Source organism: Pantherophis guttatus, chromosome 2 (genome assembly GCF_059756535.1).
Source record: "Pantherophis guttatus breed Tessera chromosome 2, ASM5975653v1, whole genome shotgun sequence".
Classification (NCBI taxonomy): Eukaryota; Metazoa; Chordata; class Lepidosauria; order Squamata; family Colubridae; genus Pantherophis; species Pantherophis guttatus.
The window spans coordinates 130,550,749-130,571,937 of record NC_142064.1 but is presented as its reverse complement, the minus strand read 5'-3'; the positions used below and the strand labels follow the sequence as shown (position 1 = coordinate 130,571,937).

The following is a 21,189-nucleotide window of genomic DNA, read 5'->3' as shown; positions in this document are numbered from 1 at the left end:
AAAACACCGGGAGCCACAAAACCCTTCCCATGCCTGACTATTTCCTTTATTTCTATTTCTAGAGGTTGAAAAGCTCAATAAATCACGTGCTGTCGGATGTCGCACATTGGCAGTTGTGATGCATATTTTGAATGACAGGGAGCTGCAGCAGAGGGGTGAAAGAGCCACATGCGGCTCCAGAGCCGCAGGTTGCTGATCCCTGAACTAAGGGATGCCTCATCCACAATAGAATAGTCTGCAGTATGAGACAAGGATAAAGTCATCTGCTCATCATGCCATATTTGTCATCCAAGGAGAAACAAGTTGTTCCCGCAGTACAGTATTAAAAAAACAAACTTTTGGTCACAAACTTTATAGTGTTTCAATTGTTTCTTTCAATGTAACAAAAAAGTGACATCTTTCATTTCACTGCAGAGGCTGAAGCATTGTCTGCAGAATATTTGAATGTGCACACAGCATTACATCATCTCTATAATTATAATTAAATTGTTATAAAATTAGATATAAATTTATGCAGTTGTACATCTCACATAGAAGAAACATTGTGGCTTCCAATCATGAATCACCTGATGGCTGCCATCACCACTGACAATTGCTCATTTTGGCTGGAAATGACAGAACAATATCTGGACACCTAATACTGAGAATAACTGGAATAAAATGCCTATACCTTGAGATTCCTCCTTTCCTGTTTGTAGTAGCCAGGGTTGAAGTTCTCTCTTTCCAGATCACCATTACTTTCTTTATCTGTAGCATGGAAATCACCACAGACAAAATTAAGTTAACTTTTAACATAATGAACACAAACCTGTAGCCTCTATAAACAAAGAGCAAAAGAAAAACTGAGCAACGCTGCTCTCACGCCTGCATTTGGTGGAGGAGATGGAAGATGGTGACAGTCCTGGATGGCCTTGTCAGAACTGGGAAACTAAGCTGGATCAGATCAGGTTAGTATGTGGAGACATCCGGGGAATTGCAAATCTGTAGACTAGGAAGTTGAAAAACCATTCAGGAATAAATTCAATCTACTTCTACATTATAGCCAAGGAAATGACACGCACAAGGCTTCCTAGGAAATGATATGTGGTTGGATCCTGAGCTGTGAACGCTTCTTTGAAGGAGGAGATGATTCTACCTGCTTTGAGTCCTCTTTCCTTAAGAAACAGTTGCTCGATTCCACAGACCTTGAGAATTCCTCTCTGACCTCAAATCTTTCGATCTGGGGGGAGAATGTTGAGTTGTACCTAGGCCTACAGCTTCAAAGTTCCCCAGACCTTATCTAGATCTTTTCAGTCAGATTTCAGGCCAGGTTACAGTACTGAGACTTGATTGTGATTGCACTTCTTGAGTGCAATCTGGCAGTGGTGAAATGTAAAATTTGTTACTACCGGTTCTGTGGGCGTGGCCAACTTTTTTTAAAAAAAACTTTTAAAACCACTTTCTCTACAACCTCTTTGGCCCAAGAGGTTGTAAAATAAAATGCTTTTAAAAGCCTCTGACGATCAGGCAACTCAGCTGGGATTGTCAGAGGCTTTTAAAAGCATTTTTTCTTCAACGATCCCAGCTGAGCCGCACAATCATCAGAGGCTTTTTTTTTTTTTTACTTTTAAAAGCATTTTTTCCGCCGAAAAGGTTGTAGAAAAAATGCTTTTAAAAATTAAAAAAAAAACTTCTGATGATCATGCGGCTCAGCTGGGCATGAGGGGGGGCAGGGATTTTTGCTACCGGTTCTCTGAACCACCTGCCACAATCGCTACCAGATCGGGCAATCCGGTGTGAACCGGGAGCATTTCACCCCTGCTCCTAGGTCTCTTGGTGGCTTTGAATAGCAGTGATCATGGTATCTTTATACTGTAATGTTTAATGATTTCCTGTTTTTATGTGTAGTACAATGAGCTGCCAGAGTCACAAGAATTGAGCTGGGCACGTATCTACATTAGATAGATGATAGGTGGAGGGAGGGAGGGAGGGTGGGGGAGGGAGTGGGTGAGAGAGAGAGAGAGAGAGAGAGAGAGAGAGAGAACTTTGCCTAGAGCAGTGGTGTCAAACTCACGTCATAATGGCGGTGTCATGTAATGTATTGTGACTTTTTCCCCCTTTGCCAGGCATGGGCATGGCCAGCGCATAACACATCCAGCCCACAGGCCGTGAATTTGACAGCCTTGGCCTAGAGTGAGTGAGCCATTTTAGAGCAGGACTTGAAAATAGAAAATAGAAGGGACATAGAGTTATCTTTAACACAACCATAAAGATATAACCAGAGTTTATTATAATGTATAAAACTCAGAAAAGGACAGGAGATAAATCAGGATTCCCTGGTAAACTCACCATCATCATCTTCTACTACCACTACCAAATGCAAGAAACACGGTGTTTATTAGTAGATTTTTATATAGGAAGAACTATGAGCTCCATTCAGTTCTGCTGGTGAGAATAAATTCCCTGAGCTCAGAATTTTCCCTTTTGCACCAGGTTCACTTAGTTAATCTGAGTGCCAGTTCTGAAATTTACTCACTTGTGCAATTCTTTCACAACAAAATGCAATTGCTTTGCCCCATGCTTCTTTATTGATTTACTAATGTTCTCACTTAAGTAATAAATCACTGAACCCCATTTTTCTTTTGAAACTTTTCTCATTATACTCCTCAGTTGATAATCTAGGTTTTGCGTCCATGAATTTATGTGATTATCATCTTCTTGCCAATGGATAGAAACATTGTTCTTAATCTAACTGAACAGAAAGAAGATAAAGTCCAGATTGTTGTCCACAACCTACTCCAAGTTCAATCATCCTGTGCCAGTACAGTTAAAAAAGGCTGGTCTGCATTGCAACATAATTTGCTTTTAAACCTTACTTGCAAGGGCTAAAATTACAGATGAACTGTACCAACTGAACTGCAATCCGGTAGCTAATACTGCCAAGGAGGAAAAACATTCAAACTGCATTCACACTTAGCACAGACGACTTGAGCACTGAAGTCCTGACATAACAAATAAATTAACTGAGAATCACTATCCAAGGGTTATAAAAGAAGAAACCAGACTACAAGAGGTTTCAATCACCAAATCCACCAGAAGCAATAAAGGCATCCCAGCCAAACGTCTCTCCTATGTTGCTCGTGTAGCACTAAAACCCAGAGACAGGAAGGAGAATCCAAAAGAGGCTGCAGCCGCTGCCCTAGTCCCCCAGCCCAGCTAGAGCCAGAGCCAAAGCCCCAGTTGCTCAGTGCCAGCCCTTTGGAGAGCCACAGCAACAGCAGCAGCTCTGCAGACAGACTGGATGACAAGAAGAAGCGGGGTGTGGGGAGGACAAGAAGAAGCATAAGAAACAGATTTGCAGAACTAAGATTCAAAATGGGGCTAATATAATTAGTGGTTGAGTGGGGATGTTGGAATTCATTATTGGAATGTATTTCTATGCAACATTCAACTATGCAAGCGACATAGGAGAGGAGTTTGGCTGGGATGCCTTTATTGCTTCTGGTGGATCTCCTGATTGAAACTTCTTGTGGCCTAGTTTCTGCATTAATTTCTATTTCTGTTTCATTTTGTTTCTTACGTTCATGTGACACTGAAGTAGAATTTTCCTCAGTTTGAAGCATTTGTGTTACTTCATGAAATGTTGAACACACTGAGATGTCATCAGTAATTATACTTCTACTGATGGGTACCTTGTTTGTGTCCCTTTTGAGATTCACTGTACCCCACAACAGTGGTGGGTTGCTCCCGGTTTGGTCCGATTCTTGTGAACTGATACTAATGGCGGTGGGACGCAGAGATGTGTAAATTAACCTATGCGATAAACGAGAAAGAGAATTCAGAATTTTACACGGTGTGGGAAATGTGGTATAAGTGGATGGAAAGTAAACGCAAAAAGTAAAAGGAGAGAGAGTGTAATATTAAATTAATCAAGTAATTTAAGAGACACCATGTATATAAACTTGTGTATATGAAAAAGCCGCAGCTTAAATTAAAATTGTTGAATTGTATAACTATGTAACTTAATAAAAACCTTAAAAAAAAAAAAGTAATGGCGGTGGGAGCCTTCACCCCCACCCCACCCCGATGTCATCACTGACAATCTGTGCATGCGCAGAAGCTTCTTGCGAACTGGTAGTAAAGGTAAGTGGAACCCACCCCTGCCCCACAAGTACACCTTCCTTTGCACAAGCATCCCATTTTGTATGCTTTTCTTTTGGGGTGTGCACTTAGGCTTTGGTTCAAAAAAAATTTTAGATGGCTTAAATTTGGGTTTTTTTCCATTCCACAGTTCATGTGGAGTTTTTCTCAGTGGATTTTCCTGGTAGTTGATTTTGGAGATAGTATGTGGTCATATTGGCCTCCCCCCCCACCCCCATGTGGTTGGCATATCTGCATCAAACAACATAGTTCTTACAGTCTCACAAAGTATGATTCTTTCTTTCTACAAACCTGTTTTGTTCTGGGTTGAATGGTACAGGACTTTGAATTATTATGCCATGCTTTCTGAGAATTGCCTGTGTGTTGTCACCTGTATATTCAGTTTCGTTGTCTGTGTACAAGACACTTGGCATTTTGCCTAATTTGTAGCTTACTTTCTCTGGTACCGCACTTTTGTTGTGTAAGAGATATTGTGTAATATACCTGGAATAATCATCTATAAAAGTGAGAAAATACTTCTTCTTTCCTGGAGTCAATGTTTTCATTGAACCACAAAGTTCTGAATGAATTAAGTCCAGAGGTTTTTTAGCTCTGCTGTTACTCTGCTTTGGAAAGGCTTTTCTTATCACCTTTCCTTTTATATAGCTGGTGCATATCATTATTTTATCATATGGACTAATTTTTATTCCACTTGCAGTCATTCTCGGTTAATTTCTTTATTATGTCAGGACTTAAAATGAAACGTGACATGATAAAATAAAATGCGACATGAAAATCTTCTATTTCTTCTCCTACACCTCTCAAGTGTTCAATCATTTCCAAGGTCTGATTATGTAATCCTGCATAGCCTGGCATTTCATCAGTTTGGTTTGGTATAGCTTTGCACTCAAATAGTTTATTGCTGAAATTAGCTCTTTCGTGCACCTTTTGTAATCCTTCCCACATTCCTTTAGCAGTTTCACATATATGTATGATTTGATCATCTCCTATGCTAAGAGAGACTGTGCTCTGAGCTTTCTCTATCCACTCATCTGAAGGATTTTGTTCTGGCCTAGCTTCATTTATACAGTTCCATGTAGCTTCTCTTGTTAGCAGCATCTTCATCTTGAATTTTCAGGATTGTTAGTTCTGGTTTGTCAGATTCACAAATAAAATCTTTATTGCCGCTGTGCTACTGGCCATTTTCTTCTGTTGCAGTCTTCTTTCTGTTGCTGTATCTTGCTTTTATTTGCTGTAGCTGGCTATGACCAGACTGTGGATGCTGCTGCATGCATGCTTTACTGTTTATGTGCTTTACTGCTTAACTTTAACAGGAAACAGGAAACTCTACTTAGAACAAAAGAACATAGAGTATATGCCATAGTTCCAAATTTGAAATACTGCCATCTACTGGTAGTATCTGTAAGAAGAAAAAATTTAATGTACACCTTTGTTTTTTAATAAAGCCTATTTACCTGCACTATCGTGTATATTAAGGTCTGAAGGGCCTGAAATAAAATCAGTATTGTTCTGTGTGCTGAAATTGTGACCTTTAAGTATGTCAAAATTGTGCTTTGCAACACTGGCAATTGCTTAGCTGGCAAGATGTTGTGGGTAAAGAGGAAGTATGCGCTTAAAATACATGTAAAAATAACCATGTTGTAACATTGAGGTTAAAGGAATGGAAAACTGCCCCTGTTGTTATGACTAGTTGGCAGAATCCTGAAAGTCATGTGCTTTCCAGTTTTATGGCATATAATGAAATGCTGGACACTGAATCGGGCAATTGGCCTCAAGCCATCCATTTTGACTGCTTGTCTGATTGACCTTCATTGCAATGTGATGTAAGTGCCTTATAGCAAAGATTTTATGACTGTTATGCTTCAAATTCTTATAAACCTCTGAATCAGGGCCGGGTTTCAAAACCCGTCGCTTCTGGTTTGTTCCTGGGCGCTCGCTCGTGCACAACATATTCTGCGCGCAAGGAGAACTTCTGTCTCAGAGGTTAATACAATTGCGTAACATGCAGGCAACCCAAGTTCGAATCCAAGTAAGGGTATGGCTAGCTGATGAGAACTAAATAGCTTGAACTAGATCTATACTAGTCTCCCTTTATTTCTTAAGGGGGGTGTATAAGAGCACCAGCATGCCTACTGTTCCTGTCCTAATGTTCCCTTTAATTGTACTCATTTTATGTATTCATTTCAAGCTTATACTTATATATATTATCTAATATGTGTACTCGACAAAATAAATAAATAAATAAATATGCAGAAGCATCCGGGCAGGTGGGCAGAGCTCCCCGCCACTACCGCTATGCTCATGATTTGGTTTTCCCCTGACATATACAACAATGAATTTGAATTCTAGAGCACTTTACTTCTTCTTTTTCTATTATTTTGTCTATTTTGTGCTCTGAACAGTTTTTGTTTGCAGACAAATGATATTTCTAGTGATATTCCACTGTATTATTGTTGCTATTTTCTTATGCCGTTGTTTGTTGTCAATCTGTGAGAGCTTCTTGTAGCTCACAAGGTGATCCATTCTCTTCAGCTTCTTTTAAGAGGCGGCATTTGCTTGCTGTTGCTGTCTTCTCAATTCTGGCTTTGTATGTTTTTTGTTCTTAAGATTTGGTTGTGCAGCCAGAATTATCCTGTCTCTTTCTACAACTTTCCAGCTTTTAGCCATTGCCAAGTCTTGTTGTTATCAGCCTGTATTTTGCTTTTCTTGTATTGGCCATGTAATACTTTGCCTTGCAATGACCTTTTTCTATTCTTCATTTAATTTTTTTGTAGGCCCGTTTGGTCTTTCCTAGACTTAGTTAGCCTTCCTGGTATACTAGCTTCAGTGCATCTTTTTCACTGTCCTTCAGGCATTCTTCCAATGCCCTTTTTTATTCTTCAACTATCTGGTGTACTTGCAACATTCCACACTCGCCCGTGCTTGGTAAGTAGAAGGGCATAAATCATTTTTTCTATTTTGTCTGGTCTCCCAATTCAGGGCTTTTCGTTCTGCTTGAGTGCAGTCCACTGTTGTAGCTGTGTATGGCCCAGCTCTGTATCTAATGACTGGAATTCTCCAGGTATTAATTGCCTTGGTGGTATTTCTTCTTCTGAGTTTGGACTTTAAAATCTTCACTCTCATGATGTATTCATTTCTAACATTCTTCTCGACTTCATTGTGCTTGATGTTTTTAGCTTGAAAGATTCTCACGTATTTGTAGTGATCTTCATCCATGCTCTTCATGGTATTTCCATAGGGCATTTTGACTCCTTATTAGAACTCTGGTGGCACAGTGGTTAGAATGCAATATTTCAGGCTAATTCTGCCCACTGCCAGGAGTTTGATCTTCAACGGCTCAAGGTTGACTCTGCCTTCCATCCTTCTGAGGTGGTAAAATGAGGATCCAGATTGTTGGGGGCAATATGCTGACTCTGTAAACCACTTAGAGAGGGCTGTAAAGCACTATGGAGTGGTATGGAAGTCTAAGTGCAATTGCTATTGCTATTATCTATTACTATGTGGTCCCACCAAGCAATTATTTGTTTGTTTATTTTAAAAACTCTCTTTCCTCAGCACCAGTGAATAGCCAGCATCTCCTATTGCATCTTAACCCAGCCACGCACAGCATCTGCTGACTGAGGTAGCTTCCTTACTTTGTCTCATATTTCAACTGTTGGGGGTTCTACCTCTGTCCCCAATATTATTATTAGAGAACATTCTGGCCTTGTGACTAAACAACTGGGGAAAATCCAGTTGAATTACAGAGTGTGACTTCAGCCAAGAAAATATATCCTTGACATATTCTCAAATCATAGAACCTGGGAAATAAATAACTCCTTTTCACTGACTCTCAGATGGAATTGTTTCAGCTGTAAAAATAAATATTTCTAATTTGATTCAGAAAATAAAACGGTGTGAATAATGGAAGATCTTGGAAACCTTGCTTCATTACAACTCTTCTCTAAGCAAAGTTCAGTTGAAAATGTATAACTTGATAATCAGGATAGGGAGGTCAGGCCTTTATCTTTGCTATCACTACCTGATACCAGTTAAATCATTGGTGCATTAAGGAACTGCAAACTTCTAACTCCAGAGACTTTATTTCTTCCTATGGTGAATTAGTTATCTGACTGCTGGGCTAGAGGGTGAAAGTAACCTAAGAAACTCTACTTTCAGAACCATCATGGACCCAAGGGAAATGAACACTGGAGGCATGAGGCAAAGAAGCTCTCAGGAGCAGACCAGAGGAGAAGAGGAAACACAATTACTCAATGGTAAGGAGGCATTTAAGGGGAATGGATGATATATTTTGTTGCACAAATGGGGGGATATCCTTAATGTGGATAAATTATCTGGGGATTTTCAATTAGGTCTTGGAATTAGGTAGTACTATGCAGAGATTAGCATTTTGGGAACCACAGCAAAAAGCCTTATATTACTTTACTGGAAAGATACATAGTGTCTCCCAAATGCTTTGCAATTCAACCCCAAGAAGCTCCTGCCATTCTGAATGCCTCCTAAAAGACTGCAGAACTTGTAGTTAAAGGTATAGTGTATGTTCTATGTATTCTCCTTAATACAGAGCGTTCTCCTTATTTACAAAGTAATTGTAGGGATTCTGGAACAGGAGATGATCGAATGTGCACTAAAGGAAGAAGAAAATAGGGGGAAGTTATACCAAAGGGTTCTACAGAAAGGATGGCAGATGCAGTCATTAATCATTTCCAGATGTGATGGAATGTAGTAGGGAGCTGGATTCCCAGGAAGGAAGGGGTGCATTCACAAAGGGGTAAGGAGACAGTTCAGTCCAGACATTATATGTGAGAGAAAGAGGCTGAAGACAGCCCTTCCCTAATAGTATATTGCAGATGCAGATAGTAGAGTCCAGGCTTTGGCAAAATTCTGCCTATAGGTCTGAAATAATGAAGCACTCAGCTGGGAAGAATCTCTACATGGCATTCTTGGTTTTGGGCCTGACAGCAACCTATGAAGTGGGACAGAGAGGCAAACATCCGATAATGGTTGAGCCACACATCAGTACGAAATAATATGGAAAATAATGACAAAAAAAAAAAAGATCAAGAGTTTTGCATGAAAAAAAGGGGTGCCTTTAATATTTGTCCGAAAATGCTAAAGTTCATCTTTCAAAGACAAAACAATGCAAGCATTTAGCTGAAGGGAAAAATTAACATCCTAGTTAACTAGTTACAAAGAAAACATTTGGAAATTTTCATCACAAGACCGTAACACTGTTGTTAAGTGAATCTGTCTTCCCCATTGACTTTGCTTGTCAGATGGTCGCAAAAAGAGGATCTAATGACCCTGGTACACTGTCAAATACATGCCAGTTGCTAAATGTCCAAATTTTAATCCCGTGCCCATGGGGATGCTGCAATGGTTGTAAATGTGAAAAATGGTCATAGGTCACTTTTTTCAGTCCCATTGTAACTTCAAACGGTCACTAAATGAATGGTTGTAAATTGAGGACTACCTGTACTACACTCAAATATTTGTTAGAGGTACTGGCAATATTCCTTCCTACTAAAATGATATAATGTTTTGTGCTGCTTTACTTGGTAATTAAGCAAAATAGACTTGTAGGATAAACACAGACTTCCAGATCTGCTATTTAAAAGAAGTTACTATAGTGTGGAAATCTGCTTTTTAAAAAAGGCTACAAAAGTATGCGAAGAATGGAGAAACTAATGCTTGAAATTTGGAGTAGTAATTTAGAAGAAAAAACTCTGTACAATGGGAAGATTTCTGTCTAATCCCAGCAATGAACTGACTTCCTCCATTCGCCCAATGTCAAATCATGCTTTTAAAGTGAACCTGTTTCTAATTCTCTAGGAGAAGTTGAACACCTGGAGAAAATCACTGCCCACATCCAATGGAAGAGACACCTGGAGGTAATAATAGATATTATAATAGGTAATAATAAAAGCAGGTGGACTAGAGAAACAAATATTCTCCCTAAATGATGAATTATCAAGAATGATGAAAATGGTCAATGTCTTGCATGTATCCTAATGTTCAACCAAAATGTTGGAGATGTGATTGTTTAGATGCCACATATTATCATATATGGTGGACCTGCAAGAAAGTGTAGGCTTTTTGGATAAAAATTTGGTGGGTTATGCAAAATGTTTTGAAGAAAAAACTACAGTTTTCTCCACAATTGTTTATATTGGGTATAGTTAAGGGTTTCACATTGGATGAAACAAAGTTGATATTGTATATGGTGACAGCAGCGAGATTATTGATAGGTCAATATTGGAAAAATGATGTTATGCCTACTATTGAAGAATGGATTATGAAGATGGCCAGTTTTGCAGAAATGGCGAAGATCTCATATCTAAAAGATCGGACTCAAGAGACTTATGTATGGGAGTGGAAAAAGTGGATAGATTATGTGCAGAATAAATATCAAACTAGGACATATCAGATAGCTTTTAACTGAATGTATTATATAGGGATAGAATAATTGAATTTTATGAAGATTTGAATAATATACAGGGGGTGGAGGGGTTCAAGTTTTATAAAATGTGATTTTGATTTGGATTATATTTTGAGGAAGTCATGGGGGGAGGGGAGGGTTAGGTAGGGTCAGGGAGGGTCGGGGGGGAAATTGGGGAGACAATGTATTTGTAAAACTTTTTAAATAAAAAAAAAGAATGATGAAAATGGTCAATTCTATGTCTCCACGGTCACATGGTCTCTATCCTTGCCATAGAGTATTAGGTCCTGTATGTTTATTAGGCTTTCTGGGCAAGGGAGCTTCTGTAATAGATCAAAGAATGGAAGCAATTGGACAATGAGTAAGAACACACAGCTAATTGGTTGAGGAGAGCTGGCCACTGCACGAGGCAGTCTAAGGCGTGATTAGTTGCTGTGTGCTGTGTGCAATTTACCTCATGATGTTCCTACTGTAAATATATTTGTTTATATAAAACTGCAAGTTCCTGTCAGCATGTCTGACGCCATTTGGACATCATCTGTGATGTTCAATTCCCTGACAGTGTGCATCACCTAAATGCATTCTAGGAATCTATCTATGATAGGCCTGGGCATCATTAAATTCCCTCTGTTTTGCTGGTAGGTAATGAAGGCGAAGGTACTAGAACAGGTACACAATCAGCTGAGTGATCTCTTGGACAAGACCTTGGAAGAAGCAGCTCATTCCAGACCCCAGCAATTGAGCGTTGTCCCAGCAAAGAAGCAAAGCAGGTGGAAGAGGTTTCTCGCAATTGATTTTAGAAGAGGGATGGGAAAATGGAGTCAGCAGACAGTGCTGGTTCAATGGCCTTGAAACAGAGATGAGCACCGCCTCCTATAGTCATCAATGACTGTGGAGTAAAATCCTCAGGGACTCTCACCTTTACCCCACTTCTCAGAGATGGGAAGGGTTTTGAGAGATATATTAAATATTACCTGCTTTGAAATCTTATCTTGCAGAGAGAAGGGTCAGCTACTGAAGAAGAAAATCTTTGTCCCTCAACGGTCCTTGTTTGAGTAAGTATGCGTGGCCATGATATGATAAGACTTAGATAGAGGGACAATGTGCAAAGTAGCCAGATCTCTAAGGCCTCAGGCTCCAAAGGCCTCAGGTTCCAACTGATACTCCACTGTTGATGAAGAACAAGAGTTGGAAAACCCAATAAGGACTGAGCATGCTCCATAGCAACACAATGCTGAGACTCTTTGGCAGGTGCCGGGAGAGTATGAGTATGAGTATGACTATGACTATGACTATGACTATGAGTATACTACTGGAGAACCGGTAGTAAAAAATGCTTTTAAAAAGTTTTTTAAAAGGTTCCCAAGCTCGCGCACCACAGCTGATTCCTCCCCCCCTCGCTGTTCTACTTACCTTCCCAAGCCTCCTTCTGGTGTGTACTGCACATGCGTGCACGCAGTACACATTTGGTGCGCAGTGCAAGTGCGTGCTTGGTGCAAAGCACGCATGTGGAGCCAGCAAAGTGGTAGCAAACCAGTTCAGATTCCACCACTGGTCCAAGGGCTCAATTGCGGTCGTATGTTGAGGACTACCTGTATATCATAAGAGATGGAACATTTTCCCCTCAGCCACTTGAATGTTATTACTTCCGTAAAAGTGAAACTACAAGTTTTTGCACAGAAGACCAAATGAAAATCTTTTCCCAGATTTTCCCAGGTCTTGTCCAATGATCTCCATCTGCCCATGTCTCCCAACAACTTACTTGCTGGCAACTTGTCTCTCTTTTACAGCACGTTGCTGGAGGTGGAACATTTCCGCACAATCCATCACATATTTGTGGCCATGCTCTGTATCTTTGTCCTCAAACAAATCATTGTGGATTCCATCGATGAAGGACGGTATGATTCAGGAGAGGGGATGGGGTAGAAGGCCTGTCCTCTGATGTATGCTAGTTCTGGGGATATGATGCTATTTATTTTGTGCTAACGGACACAGTAATAATCCTAAAAACATATTTACCTAATCTGTGAACTTAGATTCCATCCAAAGTTTAACAACCTTGGACCCCTGCCGAGTCCTTGGGCCCCTGCAGGGAACTTGATCCAGCTGCATCTCCTCCCACTTGTCACTGTTCATCTGCTAGCTAAAAAGAAAATGCAATTTGTTCTTCTCCTTGCCTTTGTGCTCCTGTTGAGCAGTAACACTTGGGACCCTCCTATGCCTGCCTAGAGACTTAGCCTAAGTGCGGAGTGCCTCCTTTGGTGTCCCCTTTGCTAGGCATCCAAACACTCTTCTCTATGCTAGTAGTTTACTTGTGCAGTTCACTTCTTCTACCCTCCTTCTGGGATATGCAAAAGTCCAAACGACCATGTGATGGAGGCAGAGAGAGATCACAGGTGAAATTCAGCCAGTTCTCACCGGTTCACTCGAACCGTTAGTAAATTGCTTAGGCAGTTCAGAGAACCAGTTAAAAATAAAGTGCAAGAGAGGTTTTTTTTTTCTCTCTCTCTCTCTCACTTCAGTTAATAGCTCAACAGTTGTAGCTGGAATGCAGCCGATACATGCTGAATCAAGTCAATAAACAACAGAAAATTGATAGGATTAGGGCAGAGAAACCCATCAATCTCCCATCTAGGAATGGGATTAACCTCTTCCCTTCAGGAAGGAGGACAATATTACAAACATTTTCATTATAAAGAGTATTAAGTAACACTTCTGTGATCCTCCCTGGAGTTTCCCAAGACCTTTTATAGGTGCTGCAGTGTTGGCTACTTCTTGTTTCTTCCTGGGGGAAAAGATACAGGAGTGGACAATGATGCAGTTTGATCATACAGGCCGTGAATCTAATGCATGTGTGGTCCAGCCAGCTGCATTGCTTCTGCTGTGAAGCACCCAATTTAGAACATAGAGAACATAGAATAATAGAGTTGGATGCAGGGATGAAATGTAAAATTTGTTACTACTGGTTCTGTGGGCATGGCTTGGAGGGGGGGGGCATGGCCAACTTTTTTTTTTTTAACTTTTCAAAGCATTTTTTCTAATGCTTTGAAAAGCCTCTGCCGATCAGGCAACTCAGCTGGGATCGTCAGAGACTTTTCAAAGCATTTTTTTTACCACCTCTTCGGCCAAGAGGTTGCAGAAAAAAATGCTTTGAAAAGCCTCTAACGATCCCAGCTGAGCCACGCGATCATCAAAGGCCTTTTTTTTTTACTTTTAAAAGCATTTTTTTGTCGGAAGAGGTTGTAGAAAAAATGCTTTTAAAAGAAAAAAAAAAGCCTCTGATGAGCCTCTGCTGCTCAGCTGGGCATGGGGGGGGGGCAGGGATTTTTGCTACCAGTTCTCCGAACGACCCGTCACCATCACTACCGGATCAGGTGATCCGGTCCGAACCGGAAGCATTTCACCCCTGGTTGGATAGCTTTTGGCAGCACACCCAGGCTTTCAATTAGCCTGAGCAGCTGCTCTTAGTTTCCCTCTCAGCTACTGTGTTTGCTTTGGGGTTGACTTTTTTAAAAAGGGGGAATAGCTGTTTTATGTTTTCTGCATTGTTTTAGTGGTTCCTGGCACTGTCCTTTTGGGGTGCACTTCCGTCACTCTTTTTGAAAGCCTTTAGTGATGGCAAGCTATTCCATTGGTTGATTGGTCCCACCCTTAGGAAATTTCTCCTTACTCCTAGGTTGCTTCTCTCTTTGGTTAGTTTCCATCCATTGTTTCTTGTTCTGCCTTTTGGTACTTTGAAAAATAGATTGACTCCCTCATTTTTGTAGGAGCCCCTCAAATTTCTTGACAGAACAATTAATCAGTGGAACAACGTGCCTCCAGAAGTTGTAAATGCTCCAACACTGGAAGTTTTTAAGAAGAGGTTAGGTAACCATTTGTCTGAAGTGGTGCAGGGTTTCCTGCCTAAGAAAGGGGTTGGACTAGAAGACCTCCAAGGTCATTTCCAATTCTGTTATTCTATTCTATTCTAAATATTGGAACAGTGCTATTTTATTGTGAGTCGGACTAAGGAGAAATTTCCTAAGGGTGAGATCAATCAAGTTGGCAATGCCCACCCAGTCACATGACCCATTTCCCACAGAAAACACTAGGAGCCACAAAACCCGGGCAGGTGTGCCTGGGGGCGGGTGTTCATGTGACAGGGTGGGAGTAACATTGAGTTGGCCACACCTGCCCGCCCAGTCACATGACCAAGCCACACCCACCCAGTCACATAACCACCAAGCCATGCCCACTAGGTCACGCCCACCGAACCAGTAGAGAAAAATTTTAAATGTCACCCCTGAGAGAGATACAAATATTTCTCTGTGTCACCTATATCTCAGATGGATTTTTGCAATCCAGATCCAGTGGCCGTAGGAAAGAAAAAAATAAAGATCCAATCCGGGTCGGTCACCATGAGCTTTCAGACTCGTGCTGGAGCCCATCCTCAGGGAACTTCTCTCTCACCAGAATGTGAGCGAGATGCCACTCTAAGAGAATTTATAGCAGCATTAGACTCTATATTCAACAGATCAGAGATAGAAGAGCCAGAAAAACATGCCATCAGGCAAAAAGTATTGGCAATGCTGATCGCACACAAACCATACAATGTGCTCAGTCCAACGAAGCAACACACCTTGAAAGACCTGAAAAAGAAACAAACAAACATTCTGGTGAGAGAGAAGTTCCCTGTGGATGGGCTCCAGCAGAAGCCTGAAACTTGGAAGATCAAACCTCTGGTCCGAGTGATTGACCCCGATAGAATCCCCCAACATTATCCTGGGATACGTATTTTTGCCTTCATTCATGGAAAAACATGAAGTCTTTGAGCCAGTCTCCATCTGCCTACGAAAAATCTGGTTCTGGCATTATTCCAGCCTTTTGCCCATTCTGCTCATTGTAATGTTTATCTGTTTTTAATGTTGTATGCTGCCATGGGCCATTTTTTAATTGGGAAGCCTTACGAATAAAATAATTCATCAAAGGAAAAGAAGGAGAAGGAAATGACCATGAAATCATCAGCAGTTCTGTTGAAGCTGAACCATTGTTAGAAATTCTGATTTACTCTGTAGAAATGGTAGCAGAGAATTATTATATTGCCATACAGATTGGTAGCAGAGGATGGTTATGTAGCCATACAGGTCAAATAAAGTGTACAGTGTATAGTCACTATGGGCCTTGCTGGTTAATAATTTCAACTGTCACAACTGTTGCAGGAAACTCTCCTCAGAACATAAAGGAACCATGGATTATGACCATAGATGCTAACTAAACACTGCCATCTACTGGCTAATTAATTAAATAATTAAGTAATACATTCCAATTCTAACATATATTCCAACAAGCATGAAGCAGGTCAAGGAAGAAGTCCACTAGAAGACAGAGCACCAAGTTCACTTTCACAGCGAGGGAGCTAATTGAGTCGCTTTGGGTCAGTTGATCAACCTCTCAGCTTTCACTGGGGATAAGATTAGGAGAAAATTCCAGGTGTTTGCCTTGAATTTTCAAAACGGAAGATTTACGTGGGATAAATAAATGTCTTATACAATAACTTAAACTCCACATGAGCTGTAGACCAGCAGAGTAGAAAGCTCAGGGAGATGTACCAAAAAACGATTAGACATTATTCTAATCCATTTTAAAATGGATTGTAATTGATTTTAGCAATTTTATGTGTAACTTTTAACCCGGAGTTTTTGTTTTATTTTTCTGTTTTATTGTTGTGAGCCGCCCTGAGTCCTTGCAGAGAAAGGGTGGCATATAAGTCTAAACAAACAAACAAACAAATAAATAAATAAAATAATTCTGACAGGAATGTTGAGTAATGTTTCTAATATGACAGACCCCTCAAATACCTCGCAGTCCTCTATTCCTGACCCATTTAAATTGTGCTGGGGACATTTTTGTGGGCCCAATATTTAAGGATGAGCAATAGTTGAAATTATTAAGGTTATGAAACAAAGATTATGAAACAAAACAAGATTATGGACAAAATGAGGGGGACGGATTGTAATTTTTTCAGTTGGTGGTGGGTTTTCCTTCATTCTAACTTTGTTCTGACTATTTTGAAGAGTTCATGGGAACTTTCTTGAGTTTACCTTCTCAAAATAGCAGGACCCATCCCCTTCACTTTTCAGCAGTTATGCTACTGAATATTGGAGCTGCCCCAGAGAAATTGCTTATTTAATTTGAAACATCCTTATCTTTTGGGGAGCATCCTTAGAGCTCTTTTTCTTCTTTGTCTTCCACAGTCTTGTTCTGGATTTCGAGCTCTTTATCATTGGCTTTCGACAGCTGCCCACAGCACTCTTGGCCTGGCTCTGCATGTTCCTCTACACCTTATTTGTGCCCTACCAGGCCCTGCAAATATGGTCAGGCTGCTTGAAGATGACCAGGTTCCCCAACCTCTTGACGGTCACCTTGGTGTTGCTGGTGCTGCTCTGCCATGCTGCAGTGCTGGGCTTCTTCCCCGTCTATATTGCTGTCTATTGTAACTTGGGAATTGCCTCCCGTAAAATTGTCATCTATGAGCAGGTATGGCACTGGGGCAGCACAAAGAAAATGGGTATAGGGGAAAGGTGTTTTTAGACAGAAATGGGGGAAGCTAAGGTTGAACTTTGAAGTGAGGTTGGATTTATGAAGGAATCCTGGTTGCCCCAGGATATCTCAGTGTGGAAAGTATAGATAGCAGCAAGTGCTAGACAGGCCCCCTGTATTCATAAATGTATAGTTCCATACACAGGCCATATATTTGCCATTGTACAGAGAAGAAATGCCAACCTCACTCCAGGTTTAAGGCAGCTTTCTCCTATCTGGTGTCCTCTAAATGATCTGGACAAACCCCAAATAGAGTCATTAAGGGAAGGCCAGGTTAAAGATATATACTTCACTATACATTGCCCTGAAGAAGATATACAGTACATTTTTAAAAATTTTGTGGCAGAAGTTATGGTCCTTAGCAGCCATCGTCATGTATATGTCATATATAAATGCTTACAGTAGCACTTGCCATGGCCTCAAATATATGTTCTTCTTGCAAGCTGGAAGATAAGCAGATTTCATCCAAGCAAGAAGTTGAGCAGAAAGATCAGCAGGCAGTATAGCTGACAGTTAGCCAAGTGAGTAAGCAGGGGCCATTTCTGTCTGAAAAGTCTAGACAGACAGTCTGGAGCACTATGGGATCCATGGGATCCACCATGGGAACATTTGAGACTTCTTGGATTACCCCATCCTGCTGAGCTAATGGGTGCAATTCCTTTCTTTGAATATCCACAAGAATGATACCAAAGGGCAGGTAGGTGGCATAGCTGAATACTAAAGTCCTCTGCAAGGATATCTACAACATGACTCAACTTCACACTGTTTCCTTGCTCATTTCCCTCTCTGGCATAGATCCGGTTCCTGATGAAAAGCTACTCATTTCTGCGAGAATCGATGCCGCCTCTTCTCCATGCCAGGGACCAAGTTGGTGAGTTTGACTAAGTTTGACTAAGAGGCTCTTAGTGATTATTATGATGGCTATAAGTCGCCCCCAGAGTCCCCAAACTGATTTTCCACCGATGCAGCATCTTAGTTGTAGCATAAAATAGTCATGCAACCATTGGCTTCCACATGCTACGTACGGTACGGTAGTAGATTTTAAGTATAACAAAATAATGAGAAAGCTTATATGGCTGCAAAGAAAAGGATCAAGAATTATTTTTCCATATCCCTCATCAAATTACAATTTCTCCTATTTGCCAGACTTTGTTTTGCATGAAGAGCTGCAGAACATGGGTGATTTATTTATTGATCTATTTATTGATCTATTTATTGATCTTTCTTATCAGAATACAAAGCAACTCAAAAATTAAAAAAAAATCTGACATGTAGTGTAAGATATTATTGATTCCATTTTTTCTTATGCATATCTTTGTGAACACGCGGAATAGAAATGTTCCTTGTTTGTTGCTTTTGTATACCAATGGAGACAGGTTTTCACAAAGCTGTATTCTACATCCTGTATCACACTTTAACTATAGCGGGTTTTGCAGCTATTTTTTGTACATAAGAAGTATCTTAATCAGCAGAGCCATGGTAGCGGAGTGGTGAGAATGCAGCACTGCAGGCTAATTCTGCTGAATGCTAGAAGTTCGAGTCTTACCAGCTCAGACTTGACCTTCCATCCTTCTAAGGTCAATAAAATGAGGACCAGGATTGTTGGGGGCAATATGCTGACTCTGTAAACCACTTAGAGAGAGCTGTAAAGAACTGTGAAGTGGTATACAAGAGTACTATTGCTGCTGCTATCATCACATATACATAAAGCTCTGCATTCTTCCTGCTGAAACGGCATGGAGAGAGAAGATGCCTGCACTTGAGTACCATGTGTCCTCCAGGACAACTATTTCTTCAGTGTATAATACAAATTGCTATCTCTGTACTTGTCCCTGTGTACTTCCAACTGTTCCTTTGCTTCTTTCCCCCCACTCCAGGGAAGATAAGCCCTCCTGAATTCTCAACCTACTTGTATTTTCTCTTCTGCCCTACTTTGATCTACAGAAAGAGCTATCCAAGGTAATTCCTTGCATATCATCCTTGTGTTTTTGCACACCCTCCCCCGGTTTCTCAGCTCTATCAGAAAAAGGGTGGGCAAAACAGGCTTTTGGGTCTACGGCCAATGCCCCCAGAGCAATGGTATAACCCGAGAAAAGGGAAAACTCTCTTCTCATATCTCAACTCCATCCCTGCTTCTTTCCTTATAGAGATCCATACATCCGCTGGAGTTATGTCATCCAAAAACTGGTTGAGGTGAGAGAAACACATTAAGTTTCCGTTGGCTGGTTGGTTTTATCTGATCTGTCTATGGATTAGAAATGAGCTTGGAGACGATTGGATTTTCCCTTGAGACTGAGCTGATCTGGAAACCCTAAGGGGTCTTAGCTGGCCAAGGTAGTAAATACTGTAGCAATAATTATTTAAGAAGCCCTGAGTGACCAAAGACCACCATTTAAATTTCCCAGAGTTCTCTAGCCTTGAGTGAATGAATTATAATATTTGTCCTGAGTCATCTTTGATGCAAAAAAGTTCACTTTCCTAAGAGATGTTCAATTTAAAACTTTAGACACAACGTACATAGTTTCAAATATCTCACACAGGAAAACAAAAGAAAAAAGGGGGATGGAACTTAGAGCCACTCAGGAAGTGAGTGGTGCAGAAATCTATGACAGATTGACTAAAACTAAACAGAAGAGGGACCGGTGTTGGAGGACAGCATTTGGGCATTGTAGGATTGTATTAAAATGGCAGCCAAATCCAGCTTCTGAGATCATAGACCAGAAGAAGGTTGTTCTTAGTTATAGCCGAGAGCTGGCAACCAGCATGCCTTGCCAGAATACTGAGATGTCAGTAGATCACTAAGGTAAAGTACTTTCTCTTTGTCCCACAGTTTCTGGCGAGTGTATATTTTATGAATTTCCTTCTGAAATACTACTTCATCCCTAACTTCAGCAACATGCATAAGCAGCCCTTCACCATCAAAATCCTGCTGCTCTACATCTTTGATTCAGTTGTACCCGGTATGTGGAAACAATTATGATTTCATATTCCTGTAATAGGATTATGCGATCGGGCTGATTTGTAACATTTTAGAAAAAGTGAAGAGAGACGTACTACAGGTAGATCTCAACGTACAACCATTTATTTAGTTATAACAGCACTGAAAAAAGTGACTTATAAATGTTTTTCACACTTACCATATTTCTCAGAGTATAAGATGCACCGGAGTATAAGACGCACCTTAGTTTTTGAGGAGGAAAATAAGAAAAAAGCTGATTGGCAGGTGGATCGGCCTCCCGGAATACCCCCAATCAGCTGTTCCCAGAGGTGAATTTTAGCAACAGGTTCCTTGGTTGTGAGGTCTGTGCCTTGCTTTTTTTTTTTTTTTGCTTTTTTTTCCTGCCTCTGAAATTTCTGAAACTCTGTTTCAGAAAAAACTTCTTCCTGCCTCTGAAAGCCTCCGAAACAGAGCTTCAGAAAAAAAGCTTCTGAAGCTCTGTTTGGGGGCTTCGTTTCTGAAGCTTCGTTTCTGATGCTTTTTTCAGCCTCTGAAACCTCCGTTTGAGAAGCTGGGCGGGGCTACATTCGGAGTATAAGACACACCCAGATTTTCACCCTCTTTTTTGGGGGGAAAAGGTGTGTCTTATACTCCGAAAAATACGGTATGACTGTTGCAGCATCCTCATGCTCAAGTGATCAAACTACATGCCATAAATACTGACATGTATTTATTATGGTTGTAGTGTTCCGGGGTCATTTGATCACCTTTTGTGTCCTTCTGACCAGCAAAATCAATAGGGAATCCAGATTCACTTAACCACTAGGTTACTAACTTAACAACTGCAGGGATTCACTTAACAACTGGCAGGAAAAGTCATAAAATGGGGCAAAACTCACTTAATTGTCTCAGCAACCAAAATTTTGGGCTCAATTATGATCATAAGTCGAGGACTATCTGTAGCAGCTAAGTGATACATTGTAAGCCACCCAGAATTGCTTTGAGTAGCAAGATAAGCAGTATATAAATTTAATAAATAATTAGTTACCTCATTTTACAGCCCAATATATATATGATTTTGGACTATATGTAA

General features: G+C 40.5%; 1 protein-coding gene across 1 annotated transcript in view; it reads left to right on the top strand.

Annotated features, from left to right (window-relative positions):
* Positions 1 to 877: 877 nt before the first annotated feature.
* The window catches only part of LOC148115325 (sterol O-acyltransferase 2-like), a 42,165-nt gene continuing 21,853 nt past the window's right edge, over positions 878 to 21,189 (top strand). Inside the window, exons 1-11 of the mRNA XM_087886736.1 lie at positions 878 to 947; positions 8,299 to 8,396; positions 9,973 to 10,031; positions 11,222 to 11,349; positions 11,578 to 11,634; positions 12,370 to 12,477; positions 16,813 to 17,095; positions 17,954 to 18,029; positions 19,036 to 19,117; positions 19,306 to 19,351; positions 19,989 to 20,118. Coding sequence (XP_087742862.1) covers positions 883 to 947; positions 8,299 to 8,396; positions 9,973 to 10,031; positions 11,222 to 11,349; positions 11,578 to 11,634; positions 12,370 to 12,477; positions 16,813 to 17,095; positions 17,954 to 18,029; positions 19,036 to 19,117; positions 19,306 to 19,351; positions 19,989 to 20,118 — 1,132 coding nt within the window. The 5' untranslated portion in view covers positions 878 to 882. The remainder of the gene's footprint in view (positions 948 to 8,298; positions 8,397 to 9,972; positions 10,032 to 11,221; positions 11,350 to 11,577; positions 11,635 to 12,369; positions 12,478 to 16,812; positions 17,096 to 17,953; positions 18,030 to 19,035; positions 19,118 to 19,305; positions 19,352 to 19,988; positions 20,119 to 21,189) is intronic.